This window comes from Patiria miniata, unplaced genomic scaffold (assembly GCF_015706575.1).
Source record: "Patiria miniata isolate m_02_andy unplaced genomic scaffold, ASM1570657v1 HiC_scaffold_16, whole genome shotgun sequence".
Classification (NCBI taxonomy): Eukaryota; Metazoa; Echinodermata; class Asteroidea; order Valvatida; family Asterinidae; genus Patiria; species Patiria miniata.
The window spans coordinates 4112674-4134663 of record NW_024037054.1 but is presented as its reverse complement, the minus strand read 5'-3'; the positions used below and the strand labels follow the sequence as shown (position 1 = coordinate 4134663).

At 43.0% G+C, this 21990-nt stretch overlaps 1 protein-coding gene across 1 annotated transcript in view; it reads right to left on the bottom strand.

The window, feature by feature from the left end:
• Positions 1-293: 293 nt before the first annotated feature.
• The window catches only part of LOC119723198 (TPR and ankyrin repeat-containing protein 1-like), a 35647-nt gene continuing 13950 nt past the window's right edge, over positions 294-21990 (bottom strand). Inside the window, exons 14-30 of the mRNA XM_038193758.1 lie at positions 21283-21582; positions 20779-20909; positions 20043-20235; positions 18905-19069; positions 17676-17875; positions 16630-16767; positions 15747-15911; positions 14440-14611; positions 13469-13588; positions 12212-12414; positions 10099-10316; positions 9267-9480; positions 6368-8888; positions 5291-5461; positions 4401-4489; positions 3492-3675; positions 294-1342 (exon numbers count right to left, since the gene is read on the bottom strand). Of these exons, the coding sequence (XP_038049686.1) occupies positions 1176-1342; positions 3492-3675; positions 4401-4489; positions 5291-5461; positions 6368-8888; positions 9267-9480; positions 10099-10316; positions 12212-12414; positions 13469-13588; positions 14440-14611; positions 15747-15911; positions 16630-16767; positions 17676-17875; positions 18905-19069; positions 20043-20235; positions 20779-20909; positions 21283-21582 (5351 nt within the window). The 3' untranslated portion in view covers positions 294-1175. The remainder of the gene's footprint in view (positions 1343-3491; positions 3676-4400; positions 4490-5290; positions 5462-6367; positions 8889-9266; positions 9481-10098; positions 10317-12211; positions 12415-13468; positions 13589-14439; positions 14612-15746; positions 15912-16629; positions 16768-17675; positions 17876-18904; positions 19070-20042; positions 20236-20778; positions 20910-21282; positions 21583-21990) is intronic.

The window sequence follows — 21990 nt, the reverse complement described above, 5'->3', positions numbered from 1 at the left end:
AAGGTCAGGGAACCAGTCTAGCTGGCTTGTACCCGTTCATAGGTGTGTAATCAATTGCAAACAAGTGCGATGGTCAATTGGGGCCAGTATTTGAAAAAAAGCCAGTTTTTTCCAACGCTGATCGGCCGATCAGCGTTGGAAATTGATACAAAAATAGCACTTTTCTTGAAAATGACAGTATACCAGGTGCCATGATTTTACAGGATGCTTTACACGGTCATTCACTAACAGTCCAGCAAGGTATTTCAAAATGATTTGGTAGTTTTATTTTTTGATGTTTGCAAATGTTGTATTTTCCCTTTAAGCAAATTTGTAGAGAAGTTTTTAATGTGAAAATAATACATCAAACGAAGAGGTGCTGCCGTCATTATTAACATCTCAATACCTGAACTGTGTGTACATGTATGGCTTTACGATAGAGAGACACACAAAGGGAGAACAAAAAGATCCGTTCTGTCCTTGAGCATTGGGTCTTTTGTTGAAAACGGTCTTCGATAGTACGGCTATGTGCTTAGTATACAGGGACAAAGGGAAACACAAAGCATTGTCCTCGGGCGTATAGAAATTTACGACTGTGTGATCAGACTTTCAAAGAGCTGTTAAAAAAAACAAGGGGGGGGGGTTTGTGAAAATGCTGCCCATCAATGGATGCTATATCTATTCTGAATGATTCTTGCTAGGTCACGAAAGCCTTTAATTGTGACCACGTGTATAATACATGCATATTAATTCTGGGGACTTCTGACCAAGTCAAGAAGTTTAGTTTAGAAGTTAAGACTTTTGGCCAGCAAAGTGACATATTTAGGGCGAGCTTTGATACAAAGTTTGCAGGTCTGTCTGCAGAATACAGAATTTTGCTGAAATCTTTGGTTTCAAAAGACCAGCAACTCTGCATACTCTCCGACCAAGATTCGCTCCTTCAACCTCGGTCATAGGTGGAGAACATTAGCTACTTTACGTTCCAACTGACTAACCAACTGTTCCTGTTTTTGTTGAAATCAAACGCAAATGAGACTATCAAAGGGAAAGTACTTTTTATACTGCAGAATCTGCAAACTCTACGGACAGTCAATTTTTACAGCCTGTCTTTACGCTGTTTACACCAGGGGGTTTTAAGCAAGAAGCGCGCAGCCCAAAGAAAGAAGGATGACGTTCTGGTTTCCTGTTCCATTCACTTATCGCCTTCTGCTCATTCGCCCACTCCATTTCCCCTTTTTCTTCTGGCCCCTCCCCTTGTTCCTTCCCCCTTTTCGCTTGTCTGGCTGCTCTGCGACAGGCAGGATTTTATCTTCGTCTGCTTCTTCTTCTTCCTCAAAGGGTATGGCGTCTGCCTCCTTAATATCTGAAAACACACCAAAAGAGCATCACATAACACATATGAGTTGTTACAACACTTCATACATATTGTGGAAAAACACCATTTATTGGCCAACGTTCCAACATGAACAAGAAAGGGAAGTAAAGTCAAACTTCCAACCAGTTGGCAGTATCCCATGGGTCCAGACCAGTATATAGGCCTGAAATTGCCTACGCCGGCCAAATCACGATTTGCATGCACTCAAATTCTTCGGTATTAGAGCATTTTGTGGGCCATGAACTTGAGAGTTTGTAAAGCAGTAGGGTGGAAGCCGTGCACTGGACTGTGAGCTCATGCTTCTGTGAAATTTGGATGAAATTGGGCCCCAAAGGTGCTCTATTTTGCAATGGAGCGTAGGTATCACTTTTCAAAACGGCGCAGAATTTGAGGGCATGCCATTCGTGATTTGGCAGGCATAGGACATTTTTGGCCTATTTACTGGTCTGGACCCCAACTAAGCAGCAGTGGGGTAGTTCCTTGTCGACAAAAGTCGCCCATGGTAAGGAAAGGGTTAATTGTGTGTATTAGATTTTCAATGTTTTGTCGACTACTTAAATCACTGAATTATGATAGCTACATTAACCCTCCTATGGAAACATGCATTGTCAGCCTGGTTATTACTTGGGTCAATATTGGTCAAGACCCCCATTGGTTTGTACACAGTAGGCCAGAAGGTGAGATACGAACATTTTAACCATTGGTGACCTCTTAAATAGTAGGAGGGTTAATATAACAAATACAAGCACATCTTGGGTCAGTTGGGGGGGGGGGGGAGAATTTGAATTAAACGGTCCCTTGGTGTTGTTCGATCTGTTTAACTGCTTGTTTTTCGCCAATGGTTACTCAACAAGATCGAACAGGCACAGGAGTTGCTCAAACTGGTGGAAAGCGAGTACCGCAAAGTCGGGCTATCCTGTAATGCCAAAAAGACAGAGGTCATCAACTTACAATTCCACAGAATATGCCCCCCCCCCCCCCCGATTACCGTTGGGGATTGGGGCTCTCTCTCTCTCAAGGAAGTAACAGACTTCAACTGTCTGGGCTCTTGGGTGATATCAAGATCAGGAAGGCCCTAGCCTGGACAGCCATCAACAAAATGAAAAGGTTGTGGAACACCAACATAACAAGACAGGTAAAGCTGAGATTTTTCCTAGCCACAGTTGAATCGGTGCTGCTGTATGGGTGTGAAACATGGCTTTTAACATCTGTTCTGGAGAAGTCGCTTAACGGCACCTATACTCGTATGCTGAGAGCTGTACTCAACATTAACTGGAGAGATCATATTAAAGGGACACTAGGTCCTGGAACGGCCCAATTGGGCTACAAAACGCACTTTGAATGAGATGATGTTAATCGGAAATAACATTTAAATGTAGGATATAAACATTCACACAACTATCCTTTCAAAACTGGGCGTTTTTGTGTTATTCCTGTATTATGCGTGCGAAAACAAATTTTGGGGTCCACTTTTGCGACCCCATGAATTCGAGCTGTTTAGATGCTAGTTGTGATTTCATTCGTAAAGTGTTAACCCCTTTGCGGACGTTGCAGAAACCACTTTTTTGCATTGGTGATTGGTCACCGCTGTTCCCGAGACACACAACGTGTATATCGTACATTGAGAACGACACGAAAAATGTATTCGTACTCCGTCATGTCTGATGTAAACAAGCAGGTTTTTTTGTCTTTTCTCGGGAACAGTAAGACATTAGGTTGGTTTCCTTTCAACCAGATGTTTGAAATAGGCTCAGTAAACGATCCAAAACATGAAATTTTAGGGGATTTCAGGACCTAGTGGGGAGCTCCCTAAGGTTGGGGACAAAATTGCCATTAGAAGGATGGAACTAGCAGGACATTGCCACCGTCATCCTGAGCTACCCACGAGCCAGCTAATACTCTGGGAGCCGACAAACGGAAGAAGACACAGAGGCAGACCAAAGGCATCATGCATCAATGTACTGAAGAGGGACACAGGGGTGGAAAGGACAAATGAGCTAGATGTGTGCATGAGGAATCGTGACGAATGGAGGACCCATTCGAGGGCTTGGCTGTGAGTGTTTTACGCATGAAGCCGGCCGACGGCCCAAGATTGCAGTGTTAAGTTCTGCTCCTGATTTGTGGACATTACCCTTACCTTCTTCAGCAGTCTTGTCCTGTTGCGCTGCTGCTCTCGTTTGCTCAAGCTTTTTCTTGCTCCTTTGGTATTGCTTTGTGAGCTGCTCTGCAGTGTGCCTGACCTCGGCAAGCTTCTCAAAGGCCCGATGCCTTTGAATCTCTGCCATCTTGTCAGCGAGGTCCTGCCTGCGTCTAGACAAAGTCTGTCGACCAAGAAATGTTGATGGAATGTTACACCACGGTCTTCTTTAATTGCTTGTACAAAATTTGCCTTGAGCTTTACAGGGTGAGAAAACAAACCCCAGAAACCCAAACTGCCGGGACTTTTATTTTAGTGAAGTTAGTGAACTTGCAAAATCTAGGATATAAAAGCCCATTTCGTACGCTTTCTTTCATTACAAGAATCATTCAAATCACTCATGTAGTTTTCAAGTTACGGAGTTTTAAACACAACCACGCTTTTAAAGATCTGTCCATGGATCACAAAAAGGCAAGTGTTCTTTCAGCAATCCGTGTGATCCGTGGACATAACTTTAAAACGGTAGTTGTGTTTAAAATTCCGTAACCTGAAAAGTACATGAGTGATTTGAATGATTCTTGTACTGAAAGAAAGCTTATGAATTGGGCTTCCATAACCTAGATTTTGAAAGTGCTACATGCAGAACTTCACTAAAACCATAGTCCTGACATTTTGGGTTTCATTTTTTTTTAAACTCACCCTGTAATGAGGCCTGGCCTTTAGTCCTGTAGCCACATTGTATTTATTAGGTAAGATGTGACAAACAAAAAAAGCAAGTATCATTGCTAATATAAGAAGGAATATTCCCACATTTGTTTTTTCATGTGATTTCAGAGAGCCAGTAGGCAATGTAATGACTGCATTCAAAAGACAGAATATGAAGAAAAAACCTTCAAACTTTACACCTACCTCTTCAAAGTATTTAAATTCATCTGAGTATCCAGCGTTTCCTGCTGCTAGGGTTGGGAAACGAAGCTCCTGAAGTAATTTTTCAACCTCTGTGAGAGATTTTTTTAAATGACAAAAGTGAACCCATTTTTATGTATGTTAAATTAGAACAAAAATCATTACCAACTCTACAGTTTTGGAATCTCTACTCTCAGCCACATAGCAAAACAAAATGAATTGTGGTAAATTATACTGCCCATGGACACAAATAAAAGCTACTTCTAGATCGCATAGAAGCAGTCACAAGATTGAGAGCCTTACAAACTCTATCTGGTTCCAAGATAGAAATTATGCAAAGATGAAAATACAAAACCAATAATAACTTGGGGACTATTCCTCTTTACTAGCAGCTGAGAAGCTGAATTGCAAAGGACGCGGCTACAACATGGTTGAGCCGCAGGCATGTAAAGGCGACCATGGAGCACAGCCAGAGATAAAAAATGTTTGATTTTTGCGGAGGGTGGAAAACCCGAGAAAAACCCTCATGGCACAGGAGAGAATCAAAGCACAACTCTTCTCACATATGGTCTGAGCTGGGAATCGAACCCGGGCCACAGTGGTGAGAGGCGAACGTTTTACGCACTAGCCAACCATGCCACCCCAAAAAGCATATCTTTATCCTGTTAAGATGATCATTCCCACCCTTTGTTTACTTAGATGTAATAAATCGGAGATATGTCTCACTGCAAAACGATAATTTGGAAGATGTCTTTAATTGTCCAAGTATGACACTCCTTTGAAGATCATTATTTTGCCTGAGAAACAGGGTGCCTAATGCGGAAAGATTCCCTCATGGAGACAAACGCCTCAAACAGCAACCCAGGCTTGTTTGTTGGTAACACTGCCCATACCTGTCACTAATGGATACACCTCATCATGGAGCATTTTTCCATATTGAATGAAATCTTGATGCCTCTGCCGATGGAGAGCTGTCGCTTCGTGCTCCTCCTGGGTTGGTAGATCATCCCTGCCGTCTGCTTCCGACATGGGCCCAGGATCTGATTGCATTGAGGCCGCTTCACCTGTAAAAAGTTCCATGCAACAATAAAAACAGTTCAGTAACCTGTGTACGGTTGGGTAACCTGTGTACAGCTGGGTAACCTGTGTACAGCTGGGTAACCTGTGTACAGCTGGGTAACCTGTGTACGGCTGGGTAAACTGTGTACAGCTGGGTAACCTGTGTACAGCAGGGTAACCTGCGTACAGCTTGGCAACCTGTGCACAGCATGGTAAACTGTGTACAGCTGGGTAACCTGTGTACAGCTTGGTAACCTGTGTACAGCTTGGTAACCTGTGTTAAGGTCCATTTTTCGCAGTGCATTGTGGGAGATGGTAGACAAATTCGCTATGGCGCAGGATGCTTAAAATTGATACTTTGTCCGGCGTATGTTTCGTAACCGTATGATTTCAGTATTTATTTTTTTTAAATCAAGATGTGTTTTTATAAGGCAGCATAATGCTATGCCCCGATCTATCAAAAATTCCCTCAAGTAGTCTACTGACATTTCGTTCAAATCGCGGCAAGTCGCAATCGCAGCAATGTTTTTATTGACCGTGAAGTTGAAAAGTGGACTCTCCGTGGCAAACTCTTGGTGGCGCACTGCACTGGAAATTGCCCATATTCCTGGCCAGTTCAAGTCCTGTTATGTTGTTTAGTGTGCAGCAATCAATCAGTACATAACTTTACGCATAAACTGCTACAATGAGCTAAATTAGAGAGCTAAAGTATGCAAGGCGGGCCAACATTTACCTTAACAAAACAATCACTGCATGTAAGCTTCTCGGAGTGGTCTCGGAGATGGTTCTCTCAGGATATTAAAAAATTACCTTTAAAACACAATTGGTAGCATATTTGTTGATGTGACGGCTTGACTTCAAGACAGTTTAACAGATAACAAGAAAACTAATTTGATAGCGTTAACACTAACCTGCTTCATCTTTGTCATGGCCTTCTTCAGTCAGTTCCTCTGGCTCAAGTCTTGTCTCTTCGACCCCTCTCAGACTGACACTGCAAATGGTGCATCTTATGGGAGTGTGCAGGAACTCCAAGAGCTGCTGGGACACCCAGGCGGTGGCTGTTGTCTCTACTTTGGACTGGACCTCCTGTCTGACGCTGATGGTAGTGTAGCCGCATGATCTCAAGAGGCTGGCTAAGCGAAGAAGCCTCTTGTATTTCAAGAATCCCATGATGACCCTTGTAGCCCGCTCTCTCTGCAGGGTTTCCTGTTCCCTCTGGGCCTTGGCAGCCTCTTCTTCAGACACGTCAAGGTCACCTTCAACTTCAGGATCGTCGAGGAATTCCACTCCCCTTTCCCAGCCAGCACTTTCATCTTCCTCCTCGTCCAAGTCTCTCCCTCTCTGACGGCTGTTGCCTTCCATCAGTTCAGTGAAGACAGTCGGGGATACTGCCGGAAGTGCCTCAAACTGTACATTGCTGAAGGTCTTGAGGTTCAAGTTGCGGAATTCCAACCCAGGCGATCCTCGGGGAGGCATGCGCGGACTCCATCTGCATTCTCTGAGGTACTCGTCGCCACGAGCCTTCAGGAGCTCCTGCAGAATACTGAGGGCATCATGACGACACTGGGCTTCCCTGATTCTGCCGAGAGCGGTGTAGACTCTCTTTGGCAGATGGTCTTCAGAAGGAGCTATGGACTGCAGTGCTTTACGTGTGTCTCTGATGATCTGTACAGGTAGAGCCATCCCAGCATTGCACAGCATCACAAGCACCAGAACCAGAGTGCGTTCAGCCTCTCCAGTTTGTATGTACTCAACGCTGGAGAAGGCATCTACCAAGACATTAAACTCCCTGTCTAATGTAGTTGTCCCAGAAATGAGACGAGCTAGACGACAAGTCTGGCCAAAGGTGTGCTTATTAGGCGATGTGACATTCACAGCAGTATACATTGCATGTCCCTTTCCCGGAGCGCATATAGCATCAAGGAAGGCAGCCTGGGCGAGGTAACTCGCCGGTATGGCAACAGCACACGGCTGTGTCTTTGCTCCAAGAGTTAACATCATGGTGATATTCGCCTCTATCATTGCCACTGTGTTACTAATGGATGGCAGAAGAGGATCCACCGGCTTGTTAACCAGAGTGCCCATGAAGCGATTGAACGAAATGAGGGACTGCATTGCGTCACGCTTTGTGTACAGATCCTCGAAGGAGTCCAAATGGCGGCGCTTGTAGCTCAGGAAGCCCTTCCGTGGATCATTAGAACGCAGCGGGTGCATTCCTAATGGATTAGGATGGTTCCATCCTTCTCTCTTTTGCCACTTTAAGCAGTCGTCTTCTTCTAGGGTAACCAAGTGTTTCATGACTTTTGGTGGCTCACCAATTAGTAGGTAAATACCGTGACACATCAGGTATAAATCTGTGTCTGCCCTCTGATGCTTACGGTCAACCTTCTTGCGCTCATTCTCAGCAAAGGCCTTCAGCTGTCTTCCGACGGAGGGATGCTGTACAAGTCTGAGAAGCTTTTGCGTTGTTTGGACTGATTCGCCAATGAAGCGTTGGTGGCAGTGCTCGGGGAAGAAAATGTTATACAATGCCTTGCACTTCTTGGCGCTCTTTACATGACTCCGTTTAATCTCCACGGTAAGCTTGTCTGCAGCCTTGAAGATGGACAATCGGGAAGCCTTCCCGATAATGTCGTCAATCTCAATCAGCAGGACAAGGTAGTTCACCCGATTCAGTACGTGGTGAAACGAGTATGGCGAATGAAGCTGTTGACAGGTTTCGAGGCCCTTCGAGCATGGCATCCCAATCTGATAATCAACGCACTGAGTCAGCTTCTTTATTTCCCCACGAAGCAGCTCACGTATCCCCTTCACCCACCCCAGGGCTCTTGGAATCAGGCAATACTTGGCGATAGCTTCTCGTGCCTTCACAGCCTCAACCTCACTCAATAGCGACACCTTCTTATCCAGGGCAGACAAGATTCTGGCTCCTTCGCACCTCTGGATGTGGAGCTGACCAGCTTCCCCTGGACGCAAACCAAAAAAAACTTCGCAGGATCGTCTCTGCCGCTCTTCTCCAGGATTAGTGCTCTCAAATAGAGCACAGATCAGCTCCACAAGCTTCTCCAGCTGATGGAAGACCCTACTCTTGATATTATCAGCGTTGGGTAGCGAGAGCTTGATCAGGTGATCAGTGCTTTCCGATTCCCCAGCTGTGTGAGACATTCTATTGAAGGAGAGATTGGCATCGCGGATCTTGGCGGCATCCCTCTGCACTTGTCCAAGGAGAAGCAGCGTCTCGGCTTTCATGACAGAGTCACTGCATCTGCTGAACAGGCTCTCTGCCTTGGTGAGAAGTGAGACGGCAGAAGCCTGGTTGGCCTCACTGTCTGGCTCTAGTAGGAGCTTCCTTGCCTGGCTCAGTCGACACTCTGCTACAAACTCAGGATAACTTGATGATTCTAGGATGGTGCAGGCTTCCTCCAGCTTACCCTGCGAGGATAAAGGCAAGTTTTTTTATTAACTTTTTCATTTCACATTAACCAGCAATTTCTTGGTCCAACAAACAAACTTAATTAAAAAGGTTTTTTGCTGTTTTTTTATTCAACAGAAACATTGATTGTCTACATTACATCACACTCTCTTGACATGCTTGACGAAGCCAGCAAAAAAGCTGTTTAACTTGTTTGTTTAGGCTCTTAACATGGAACTAGCGGACAGGGCCGATCAACAAGGTAGTCACCCTAGGCCCAGCTGAAATTCAATAAGAAGCTAAGGATGGATAATATTTGCAGAATCCTCTAACTGACTACCTGGCAGCTGACTGATGGCGCTTAAAAAAATGCCTGATCATCAAGTTCAACTTTGTACCTGTTCTCTGAGTATTTTGGCTGCTTCCAGAAGACGTCTACCGCCCTTCAGCATTGTCACAGCCTCAGTAAACAGCTCCCTCTTACGCAGGAAGTCCACTCTGGCTTCAAACTGGCCCAATTGCTCCAAGGCGTCCAGCATTTGCCCATGGTCTCCCTGCTTGAAGTGGTACTCTGCTGACTTGTAGATCAACTCATTCAGGGTGTGGGTGGCCCTGAAATACACATAAACACACAACGGCGACACATGTAATGCAATGCCAAAATATTTGAACGAGACAATATGTATGGTTGTGCTTTAACATATGGGTTTGTGATTCTTTTTTGTGTGTGCTGAATGTGTCTACGGATAAAGGAATGCCTTTATTAAAGTCATTCGAATGTCTTGTCACAGCTTCAGATTGGCCGACTTGTAATTTACCTGTGAGGACTTGTAATTTACTTGAGAGGACTTGTACTTTACTTGTGAGGACTTGTAAGTTACTTGTGAGGACTTGTAATTTACTTGTGAGGACTTGTAATTTACTTGTTATGACTTGTAATTTACTTGTGAGGACTTGAAATTTACTTGTGAGGACTGGTAATTTACTTGTGAGGACTGGTAATTTACCTGCGAGGACTTGTAATTTACTTGTGATAACTTGTAAGTAACTTGTGAGGACTTGCAAGGGCTGGTGAAGAACCTGTGTTTGACTTGTGAGGACTTGGAACTCATTTGTGATTCACCAAATGCTTTTTTGTGAGGATTTGTAAGGACTTGTGAATGACTTGTAAGGACTTGTGAATGACTTGTGAGGCCTTGTGACATCTTGACTAAAACTCTGAACACTCACCCCGGCGGTCTGACATGTCTTGGTAAGGGCATCCCCTTCGTCTTCTGCTCCTGCTTGAACCGGTTGAAGCGATCGATGAGGTCCAGGGCCTTGGTGTGCAGACCCACGCTGCACAGGAGGTCTAAGGCCTTGGCGTAATCCCCCATCAGCTCCAGGCAGCGGCAGGCATCGCTAATACGATTCAGTCGCTTCTCGTAGATCTTGGCCGCTTTTGAGAACTGAGGTTAACAAAACAGGACAGGTGGAATGAAGAGGAAGGCGTAAAGCATTTAGTGCTTTACCTTGTATTTCACCCGTGACCCAGTTTCAAATCTCACCCACGCAGATTTGCTGATTGTGTTTTTCAGTCTCTCCAGCATTCCAACAAAAACCTTTCTCACAAAAAAACTCTTTGTTTATAACATAGATTTTTAATTTCTGAGGGGGGATGCATATCGAGACTACCACATAGCTGCCAACTTTTCAAAATCCCAATTAGTAATCAACCCGCGCGGTCATTTTCAACTGCTCGTTTTATCAAACGAGCCCTTGGTTAGATGCAAATTTTTAAATTAATTTTGTTTCAATGTCGGTATTTGTTTGTTGAAGTCAAATAAATAATAACAATAATAACGTGCGCATATTTTTTTTTTGAGATGCATGCTATCGATGTGGAGTTTCGAGTTCGTGTGTTTTTTCGAGTTCGTGTGTTTTTACACACGTTGATTTAGGGCCACCGTATGCAATAGAAATATCCCGTCAACATACCTTGCAAACGCATGCTGATTTATCTTTTCTGGACGTTGTGACAAACTCAAACTCTATTACCAATTATTCCAACCATAATCTTATTAAATTCCATGATTAAAATCTCGCACTGATAGACTCATCCCAGCAAAAAGCGACCAAATGTGCTCACGATCGTCACTGAAAAGTACTCACAATTCACATACAGTACACACAACCACACATCCACGAGATGCAGCACACAAATGACACACCATTGAAAAATAGTTTTAGTCTGGTCCTCAAGTACTCCACTGCGCACACTGCATTGATGTCTATCAGGTGCTTGACTGCATTCTTATTAGACTTGTCACCAGTCCATCCATTATCGCGACATTTCGCCAGAAGTTTTCGGTCAAAAACGATACTTTTATACAAGTATTTTTTTTTCGTTAGGTAGAAAATGGGAAATTCGTAATGTTTTAGTGGCATATCGTATTTTCGTAATTTAACAAACAATTCGTAATAATTACGAAAAATTCGTAACAGTTGGCAGCTATGCACAATGATCTATGGCCACCGTATGCAATAGAAATTCCTGCCAAGGTATGTTACCTTGCAAACGCATGCTGATTTATCTTTTCTCTCCGTTGTGACAAACTCAAACTCTATTACCAATTATTCCAACCATACTTTTATTAAATTCCATGATTAAAATCTCGAACTGATGGGTCTCATCCCGGCAATAAGCAACTAAATGTGCTCACGATCGTCACTGAAAAGTACTCACATACAGTACACACAACCACACAACCACACATCCACGAGATGCACACAAATGACACACCATTGAAAAATATTTTTAGTCTGGTCCTCAAGTACTCCACTGCGCACTCTGCATTGATGTCTATCAGGTGCTTGACTGCATTCTTATTAGACTTGTCACCAGTCCATCCATTATCGCGACATTTCGCCAGAAGTTTTCAGTCAAAAACGATACTTTACATTTTTTTTTTTCGTTAGGTAGAAAATGGGAAATTCGTAACGTTTTAGTGGCAAATCGTATTTTCGTAATTTAACAAACAATTCGTAATAATTACGAAAAAATCGTACTAGTTGGCAGCTATGCTACCATGAAGATAAAGATGTGTACACTTCTGTCACAAATGTGGTTGAGGGACAAGTCACAAAATCATAATTTTCATCAAGGTTATAAATTTTCTTGAAGATTACTTGAACACTTAAAAGAACCTAACTACATGTACATGTCAGCATGTAGACTTTTAATACGGACTGGACTTAAACCGCAAAGCTGTTTATATTTCTAGTCCAAGTTCTATTTCTGTTTTCAATTTTTCAAAAATGTATGAACATTTTTCAATATGTAAAAGGTGCATTTCTGTCTTACCTCTCCCCGCTTCTCCAGAAGCTGAGCCAGCAGGCCAAACTCCCTGGCATTGTACAGGCAGTTGACGGCCATCTGGCTGCTATCACACTGCAGGAACAGGCCGGCTGCTTGCAGGAACCTCTCCCTCATGGCTGGTAGCTGGTCTCTCATGCGGTCCGCTTCCACAGCCTGGTGGTGTGCCCTGGCCTGCAATTCTCGCTTCTCTGCAGGGGCAAGAATAGGGAAAAGTTGAAATATCCACGAAATTATTGGGGAGAATTTGAGGGTCACTACGTAGAGCAACCAGAGCAACGTAGGGTCTATGGCATATGTTTGTTTTTGCCTAAAACACCCCTTACAATACCCATTTCTTTAAACTCTTTACAGCAAAACCTCATGATTTCAAGATTTCTAGAGGGATTCTTTAAATAACCTGAAATCAGGATATATCCTGACTACAAATCCTGAAATTTGGATGAAACCTGACAAAATATCCAGAAATCAGGAAAAACATCCTTACAAGTCTCATCCCTATCTCTGTTAGAAGGGGCACAACATGGGATGGGCAAATTTCTTATTTGTCTTGATAAAATATAAAATCTGAAGTGACCTAATATGTACGAGTGTGACCAAACTCAACAAATTGAGTCACACGTCGACACATCTACTTTTAAGTATTGGGCCCTTTGGAACAATCTTACAATACAGAAAACAACTGGAATGGTAAACCTTTTTGACAACAAAATATCTGATGGTATTTCGATATCAAACTGAGTGATGTAGCAATATGAAAAGTGGACTATGCTCTTTCCAATGCATGTGAACTGGATGATGATTTCTAGCGGCGATGTCCAGATTCTGAGATTGAGGAAGAATTAAGGCTCATTTGTTGGATCCCGTCTCGAATTGTGGATTGTCCTTCCTGCAGATGTAATGGCGTCATGAATATTTATAATATTCATAAATATGAATGAGGTGTAAAAACACACAATGTGCAAGGCACGCCTACCATCTCCACCACGTTGGTAGCACATAGCAGCCACCATCCACAGCTTGTTCTCAAAGAAATAATGCCTCATGCATATTTATAAGACTCACAAATATGAATGAGGTGTAACTATACATTATGCAAGGCATGCCTACAATCTCCACCACGTTGGTAGCACTTGGCAGCCACCATCCACAGCTTGTTCTCAAAGAAGAAATGGCCTCATGCATATTTATAAGGCTCATCAATATGAATGAGGTGTAACTATACATTATGCAAGGCACGCCTACCATCTCCACCGCGCTGGTAGCACTTAGCAGCCACCATCCACAGCTTGTTCTCAAAGAAGTAATGGCCTCGCTGGATCCACTCCCATTGGCTCGACTTCTCCACAAACATGGCGTCCAAATCTGACCAAAAAAATTTATCGAGTTTTGTTGAATTGTTTTAATGTTCAAGTAATTCACTCCATCTGCAGAGGTTGCTGGCAAGATGCATAACATCCTGCTAGGGTTACCTAATAAGCACAATATTTTGGCCACGGTGTTATCCAAAGACTAAAGACAGTAAATGTACAAAAAACAGATCCTGTGAAAATACAGAAATTATTCTGTGTGGTAGGAACAATCAAATGTTACAAAATTCCTAAAAATTACTCAAGAGTCAATCAACAAAATTTACAAAACAGACACACAACAAAACATGTTGCAGACTGGATCAAGCACATGTTTTAGGAAAAAATGGTGTCTTTAAAATGCCATACTGCAATTTTTTTTTGGTTTTAAATAGTCAATATGCATAAGACCCCTTCACAACTCATGATGCCATAATTTGAACATTTCACCATTTTTTTCCAGCAAGTTTGCCAAAGAAACCCCAAATTTCCTTCAAGGTACAATATTCATACATGTCACTTGAATGCTTGGAATTTCAAACTACGATTTAATGACCAACACTTACAAAGTTGCAAAATATACCTCAATGAAACATTTCTAAAAAGAAAAAAATATTCAAACACATACTTGAAAACAACAGCATTTGTTGTTTTGTGTTTTGGATACTGGAACTTTTACTGATCCAAACCAGTTAAGTTCCTAAGAACAACAATATTAGCACCAAGAAGTTATCTGAATTATCTCAGTGTGGTATTTTAATGCCCTCATGATGCATAGTACCCCTGGCCATGGCACCCCTCGGTTGTTCAAAACACCAAGTCCCACATGACAAAGTTGAACTACTCTTAATTGTGCACTGGACTCACCAGGGCCCTCTGCTTCTGGGGTGGTTTCCGGACCAATGCCTTTGACGAGTTTCAGGCAACGGAACAGCTCAAACATCGGCGCTCGTTTGGTTGTATCCTCGTCAAAGATCCAAACGTTCACCCTGGCTCTCGTGATTGCCGTGTAGAGATACTTCAGCTCTGAGTTTAGTACCTGAGAGAGACAACACAGTATTTTATGACCCACAAGTATGAAGCTAGCCAAGGTTTTCAATACAAAAGGTTTTGTGGCAAAGCTTTGCCTGAGACCACATAAGGACTATGTGCGTTCGGGCTCAAATGCGGCTTACGAGTGCCATTGTCATTAATGCGTCCGTGCTCAAATGCGTTCATCACCCCCAAGTTGACCTTGCGAGCACACAGAACAGTCGGCAACTGGCTTTTCAGGATCAAGCTGCGCCTGAGCTAGGACCGTCGGGTACATTGCAGTCACCGATTTTTTGTGACCCGAGTGTTACTGCGACGATATTAAGACAATAGGCACTCGAAAAAATCAACAGTGGCAAGAGAAGAAAAAATTAAACTTCGGCACCGCGACGGAACATGTTCCCAATAGGCAGGAATCTATCGCAGTCGACCTGTGTGAAGTTACGTCGTACGCGCATCTGGACCATCTAATTTTATTGTGAATCGTCATTACGTTGTGGGTGACAAGAGCATGGTTGCAATCATTTTGTGTAGAGATCCAGCTTGTTCAGCGATAGTCACATTTTCTCAATTTTGTGACCAGAGCATGACTTTTATGCTTGCATGCCGACAGTTCTGTCACGGCGCAAGCAAATTGCAGGTCCACCGGAGGGGGGCTTATGAGTGCCATTGTCATTGTGCGTTCGTGCTCAAATGCATTCCTGTGCGAAAATGCTACATGCTTATTCACGTTCATAACCCAGTGCAATTCCAGGTCCCGTCCCATTGAGAAACTGCGCATTTCTTTTTGAATGTCTGTTTCAGCTGCACATACAAGCATTCATTTTTCTAATCATTCTGGGTAACTTAAGATTGGAGAGTACTTAAAGAATCATAAAAGCTAAGGCTCATAGAAGCAACAAACTTGGCAAGAATTTTAAAACTCAATTTTTTGTATCATGTTTATACGACAGAACCTGAGAGAGACAGTGTGGCAAGCCAGAGTGAACTGCAACAGAATCACACTACAATGAATCCCAAAAAGCCACGGAAAACAACTTTTTTTATTATGCATGAAGAAGAGAGAAATGAAATACTTAAAATCTATATCTGGGAGTCACTGCAAACGTTTGAGTTGAATGGGGTGAGTCAAGATTCCTAACCTTGTGTTCGTCCGGGTTGAATTTCAGAGGCCGTGGCCGGACTGTCCCAGTCAAGGTCTCCACATCTATTTCCTTCAATCCTTCTTGTTGGTCCTCGGACCTGTTGCGCTGTTCAGCGATCAACTCGTTCAGGTATTCGGTGATCACCCGCCACTCCTTGTCGGCCTAGGAGACAAAGAAGCAGAGTTGGAACCAAGTCATCACAATGCATGGGGAGTGTGGCCTAGTGGTTAGGGTTCGTGACTCATGATCAGAGGGTCGAATCCAGCTGCTGGCCATAAGCCGTGTCCTTGGGAAAGCCACTTCATCCCCACTTGCCTCTCTCCCAGAGTTGTAATGACTCGAGTCAATGACTCGACTCGAGTCCGACTCGAGTCACATTTTTTGGTGACTCGACTCGACTCGAGTCCTGACAGGTAAATGACTCGACTCGACTCGACTCGAGTCACTGCGAGCAAAAGACTCAACTCGACTCGAGTCCCTCATCAGAATGACTCGACTTGACTCGAGGAAGGCTAATAAGACTCGAGTCCCAAAAATAAAAGCAAAACTTACTTGCGAAAAATATTTGCAATGACTTACGCCGCGCCGTTCGCGTTGCCAGTTTTTTTCGCAACTCGTCATCACAAGTCATCACAAGTCATCACAAGGCATCACAAGTCATCACAAGTCATCACATGTCATCACAAGTCATCACAAGCCATCACAAGCCATCACAAGTCATCACTTGGCATCAAATGTCATCACAACTCGTCAAAAGTCATTGCAAGTCATCACAAGTCGTCACAAATCATAACAAGTCAAATGTCAATCAAGACTGCATCCCTGACTAATTCATCTAAACAAAATGTCATCTGTCAAAAGTTCTGCTAAGTCAACTCACCGGGGAATCCTTGAAGAAGTTGTAGAGCAGGACGTCGTCAAACTCCAGACCCTTGGCCTCGTAGATGGTCATAACTAGGCCCAGACGAAGCTCAGCTGGCAGCTTCTCAATAGCCTCTTCATTGGCAACCAAGATGACCTGACGAGAAACAATTTCATTATCAAGTAATTATGGAAATGGACATGACGTTGAGCAACAATTTAAAGAGGCTGTTGTTTTCAGAAGGATACTTGTGTCAATATTTTGTCATGAGTATCCGGTAGCTTGAGGCACGTTTAAAAACAAAAAAGGAATTATTTCTGGCACTGTATCACAAAATATTATTTTTGAGAGTATTTTTTTATAAACCATCTACATCCACTTGCTCAATCGACTAAGAGTCATCGCTGGGGGCGGCAAACAATCAAAGCAATAGCAAGGAGTTATGCTTCAGTGGTTTATGGCTTTCCTACTGTGTCAAAACAACAGTCCCTGGAGGCGAGAGTTGTAGTTATGATGTCAGGATCTCTTTGGATTTATCAAAATTAGCCTGACAGAACTGCCACCTTTTGTTGTTATTCTTCGCTGAAACCAACACAAGAAAATCATCCAAAATACTGAATTTTGCTAGAATCAATTCTGTGTGCTAACTCTCAAAGGGCAACAAACCCTCAAAACATCTTGAAAGATTTGGGAAAACAATCATGCGGCGATGATATCAAGGAAAAATGTACGGGGGCGTAGGGCAGCAAGTTGTGTGTTTGTCTTTACCTGGTCAAGGGCGGATCCAGAACACAATTTTAGGGGGGGCCAAAAAAAAATTTTGGTCCCCCAAAAAGTGGGTCAAAAAATTACGGCGTGGGGTTCGGATTCTAGATGCTCTGTGGTGCGATCTGAGGCAATTTCTGACCACTTTATCCAATGTTTTTTTGAGGAAAGGATGGTGGTGTACTCATTGCCTGCCTTTATTGCGATGTCACATAAAAAAAATAAAAAATTGGTTTCGTTTTGGGGGGGGGGGGGGGGCCATGGCCCCCTTTGGCTCCCCCCTGGATCCGCCCTTGTACCTGGTGAGCTCCAAACTCTATCTCGGACGTCTTCCTCTTGTTGCCACACAGCAGCAAAGCCAGGTCGCTGAAGCTGCAGGACTCTAGCAGCACTGGGGAGGGGCCATGGAACAAGCCCTGGTCACGCTCCAGACGATCAAAGGAGTTGGGGAAGAAATGGGTCATCAGATCAACAATGGTGGAGGCCAGGTTCAGAATCCCTGGGTAAGAGGTTACGCAAAAACGTGATGCATAAAGCATGTCAGAAATACAACCTCTATCTAACTCTGGATGGAAAATCAGCAAGGGGTCACATAAAGCAGAAAGCCTACTGTGATTCTCAAGTTCCGTCCCAAAGTGTTCCCATTATGGACTTGTGGGTTTTAGAGGAATGACAGGCATTTTAAAGACTGTAAGCGGTAGGTAAAGCAGACTTGTGGTGGATTTTTGCTGGACTTGTGACTGACTTGGTCCAATATTTATATTGTGAAGAGATTAGATTATCCTGTTTCAGTGTGAGGGGCTGGTTCTTCCACATTTTCGGCTGTAGCCCACACCTCGAGTGGCCTTTGGCCTTGTGTTGGGCTATTGCTAGACATTTTTTAAAGGAGCCCTATTGTATGACATATTAACTACACGCACCATGAAAAGGCAAATTAGCTTACTTGGCATGAATTTGGGGCTATTTAGAACAATAATCATTTTCCACTTTTTATAAGGATTCTAGTATACAAGTCTTTGACTTCAAGTGAGACATTTGCCTGTAATTACTTGAGTCAAGTCCAGACACTAAGAACTGCGGTTTGAGTCAGACTTGAGTAAGGATTATGTTTGTTTTTCATGCAATATTTTGTTCGTTTCCAATGATTACACCACTCAAAAACCAAAGAAGAATGTTTCAAAACCCAACCTTTTGAAATTTCAGCTCAGTGGATATTATTTATAAAGAAAACGTTAAGAAACCATGGACAACTTTTCGATCACGAAACAAGAATTTGTCAACAGCACTCTTTATTCCGAAAATCAGTCAATTGACTGATCGTTGGAAATCACCTACATTTCTTGATTTCTTTGCATTGACTGTTAACCAGACAGAATAATTTCACAGGGTGTTTAGTACCAGTACTATCTATATTCCAAGTAAGCTTTTTGATAAAAATTTGGTAGGTTTCTTTTGGGATATATGCAAATGATCCTATATGCCTTCAATAGACTGATGTTCTGACCACTCTAGGCCAGACATATCTTACCGGCATGTGATCGGTAGTTGTGCGTGAGTTGGTAGACTCTCTTGGGTACAGCTACGGCCGAGTGCATGCCCAGGGCCTTGACGGACTTGCTGGCATAGTGGAAGAGGGACTTCAGGTCGTCAAAGCGGAAAGCAACGCCACGCATGATGCTCTGTGCAGTGTCTCCTACAAAGCCAATGAAAAAAAATAAAATTGAAGTGACAAGACGGCAAGAATTTCCTAAGAGCGAGCTTCAATAAACAGTCAACATTTCTAGTATATACACATATATATTTGAACGGATAAATTGACTGGATTCTAAGACTTCGAACCTGCAACCCTTGGAATAGCAACGTTCCTTTGAGTGAGCCCTTCTAATCTTGCAAGCATTGGGACTTGTCAATGCTTAACGCTGCATTCGCATAGCAATAGTTCACAGTTCATGCTCTGCGATCGATATCAGAGGCGCTCGTGAAATGGAGCGAAACAAATGGAACCATAATGCACGATGTATGACGTAAATCATACAATGGAATATTTGTCAATGAAATGGGGCAAAATATTCAATGTCATGTGACTAAATTCCTCCAATCAAATAACAAGGATCTACAGGGTGAATAAAAAAAAAAACGAAACCCAAATGTCGGGACTATTGTCTAAGTAAAGTTCTGCATGTAGCACTTTCAAAATCTAGGATATGAAGGCCCAAAATCAAAAGCTTTCTTTTAGTTTAAGAATAATTCAAATCACTTATGTACTTTTCAAGTTACCGAATTTTAAACACAACCACCGTTTTAAAGTTCTGTCCATGGATCACACAAAAGGTGTGTGTTCTATCAGCAAAATGAAAACACACATCCCTGTGTGATTTGTTTTCGTTTTGCTGAAAGAACACTTACCTTCTTGTGATCCGTGGACAGAACTTTAAAACGGTGCTTGTGTTTAAAAGTCTGTAACTCGAAAAGTACATGAGTGATTTGAATGATTCTTGTACTAAAAGAAAGCATATGAATTGGGCTTTCATATCCTAGATTTTGAAAGTGCTTCATGCAGAACTTCACTAAAACAATGGTCCCGACATTTGGGTTTCGTTTTTTTTTACTCACCCTGTATTAAGGTGTTATATAGAGTCCATCACATGGGCCCTTTAATAACTCACCAGTCAGAAAGAGCGAGTTTGGATCATGTGAGCAGCGAATGAAGAGTGATAGCTCGGCCTGAGTGAAGTCCTGTGTCTCGTCCACGTAGATCTCGTGAAGGACCCACTCCAGTGTCTTGATGTCCCGCAGCCGGCGGTAGACGTGGAACACCAGATCCCCCTCATCAAAGAGGTTCTTCTGACTCTTCATGTGCTGAATATGGATGAACAAGTTAATACCTTTGTTGGAGCATGATAACCTTTTTTTTTTTTTAAATAACAATCACGCACTGTGCGATGTGGCCCAGAACACAGCTGTGCCGGTGAAGTGTGAAGTTATGACTATGAAATACCGAGTCACTGGTTGTATTCAACATGTTTAACTAATAAAATGGTAAAAGGCACCAAAAATTCCAATGTGACTCTGGGGAAAGTGTTTAACAACAGCCAGCCGGTCTGTATCATTTGTTTAAGACCGGCCATGTGACAGGCTCTCGACCAATAGGAATGGGTAAACTGTCTTAGGTGTTTATGAATGCTAATTTAGGTTATGACAGTCATGGCAGCTGTTTGACAGGAATACATTTGTTGCATTCTTATATAAGTTTTCAAAATGCTGTTCATTTCTGTTAATTTTTATTTAAATGTACTGTTTGTAGCTCTCCCAAATTGCTAAAGCAAGTTACTTGTTCATCAACTTTCAATTTGGAAGTTCATTGCTTAAAGCACAAGCATGCAGAAACAAGATGGCTGATACCTCGTAAGTCTTGAAGAGAGTGTAGATCTCTTCTCTGTCGGCGGTGAAGTTGGAGGCCCTCTTTTGGCCGAGTGACAAGTAGCTCTCCAGGGATAGGCAGCCTGACTCTGTGTGGAGTGCTTCAACTGATCCTGCAGTACATGAAAACAAAATATTAAGGCTGAGTTTCAACTGAGTTTAAACAAACACAGGAATAAAATCCAGGTGTTGATCCCTTTCCTTATCATTGGCGACTTTTGTCGACAAGGAACTACCCCCCCTTGCTCACTATAGGCGCTTTAGTCGACCAGGAAACCACACACAGAACACCCTCAACACAGATGTACTTACTGCTTTTCAGAAAGCTGACACATTGGCATGTTTGGCCAACCATACATATACTATATACTAAGCACCTTCGATATGTCGATATTACTCGATTATTTCATAGTATTTTGACATCGATATCGCCAGTTTGAAGAAGTTCCATTGTCTGATAATATTTTCCCACGCTCTCTCTCTTACCCTTAATGAAGGACCTGATCTCCATCCACACCAGCGTAGAGTGGTACGGCAGCTTCTTCTTGTTGATGCGGGGCCATAGCTCGTAGGCAAAGACCTCGTAGGTGACCTCGCGTCGTGGGTCATACTTAGCGGCCTGTCCCCCGCCTCCCTGAGCCTCGTGCTGTCCGCCCAGGCCGCGCGGTGCGTTGGGGTTGGCCTCACCGTCTTGCATCATGTCTTCGCCAAGAGCTGCCGGGGTGTGGTCTGCGTCCTCCTCATCCTCGTCATCCATCAGTGGGATAAAAGTCAAAGGTCCATCCTCTGAGAAAAACAATGTCAAACTAACGGATTAGCACCTGTACTACAGTGAATTACATTTTTGTTGACATGTATTCCTGGAAAAAAAGCCATAAAACAATAGAGTGCAGTAATAGGCAGGGCAGTTTGGGTCACTAAAGGGTCTCATGCAAGCCGCCATTGTTCTATTTCACCTGTAATCCACCACAGTACTGAACTTTTCAGTATGATGGTGCATGGGTGTTACGGTCTAACACAATCCCTTCAGGAGGCATTTGGTGAACATAATCCCTATTCATAGTGTCTAAATAGATGGATAGATGCTCTCTTTGCTCAAGCAAATAATTTCCATCCAAAAAAAGTGTTTGCGTGTGTTTACTTGTGTTTACACACTGTATTTAGTCAGTACCTGTGTGAAAAAAAGTTCGAGTT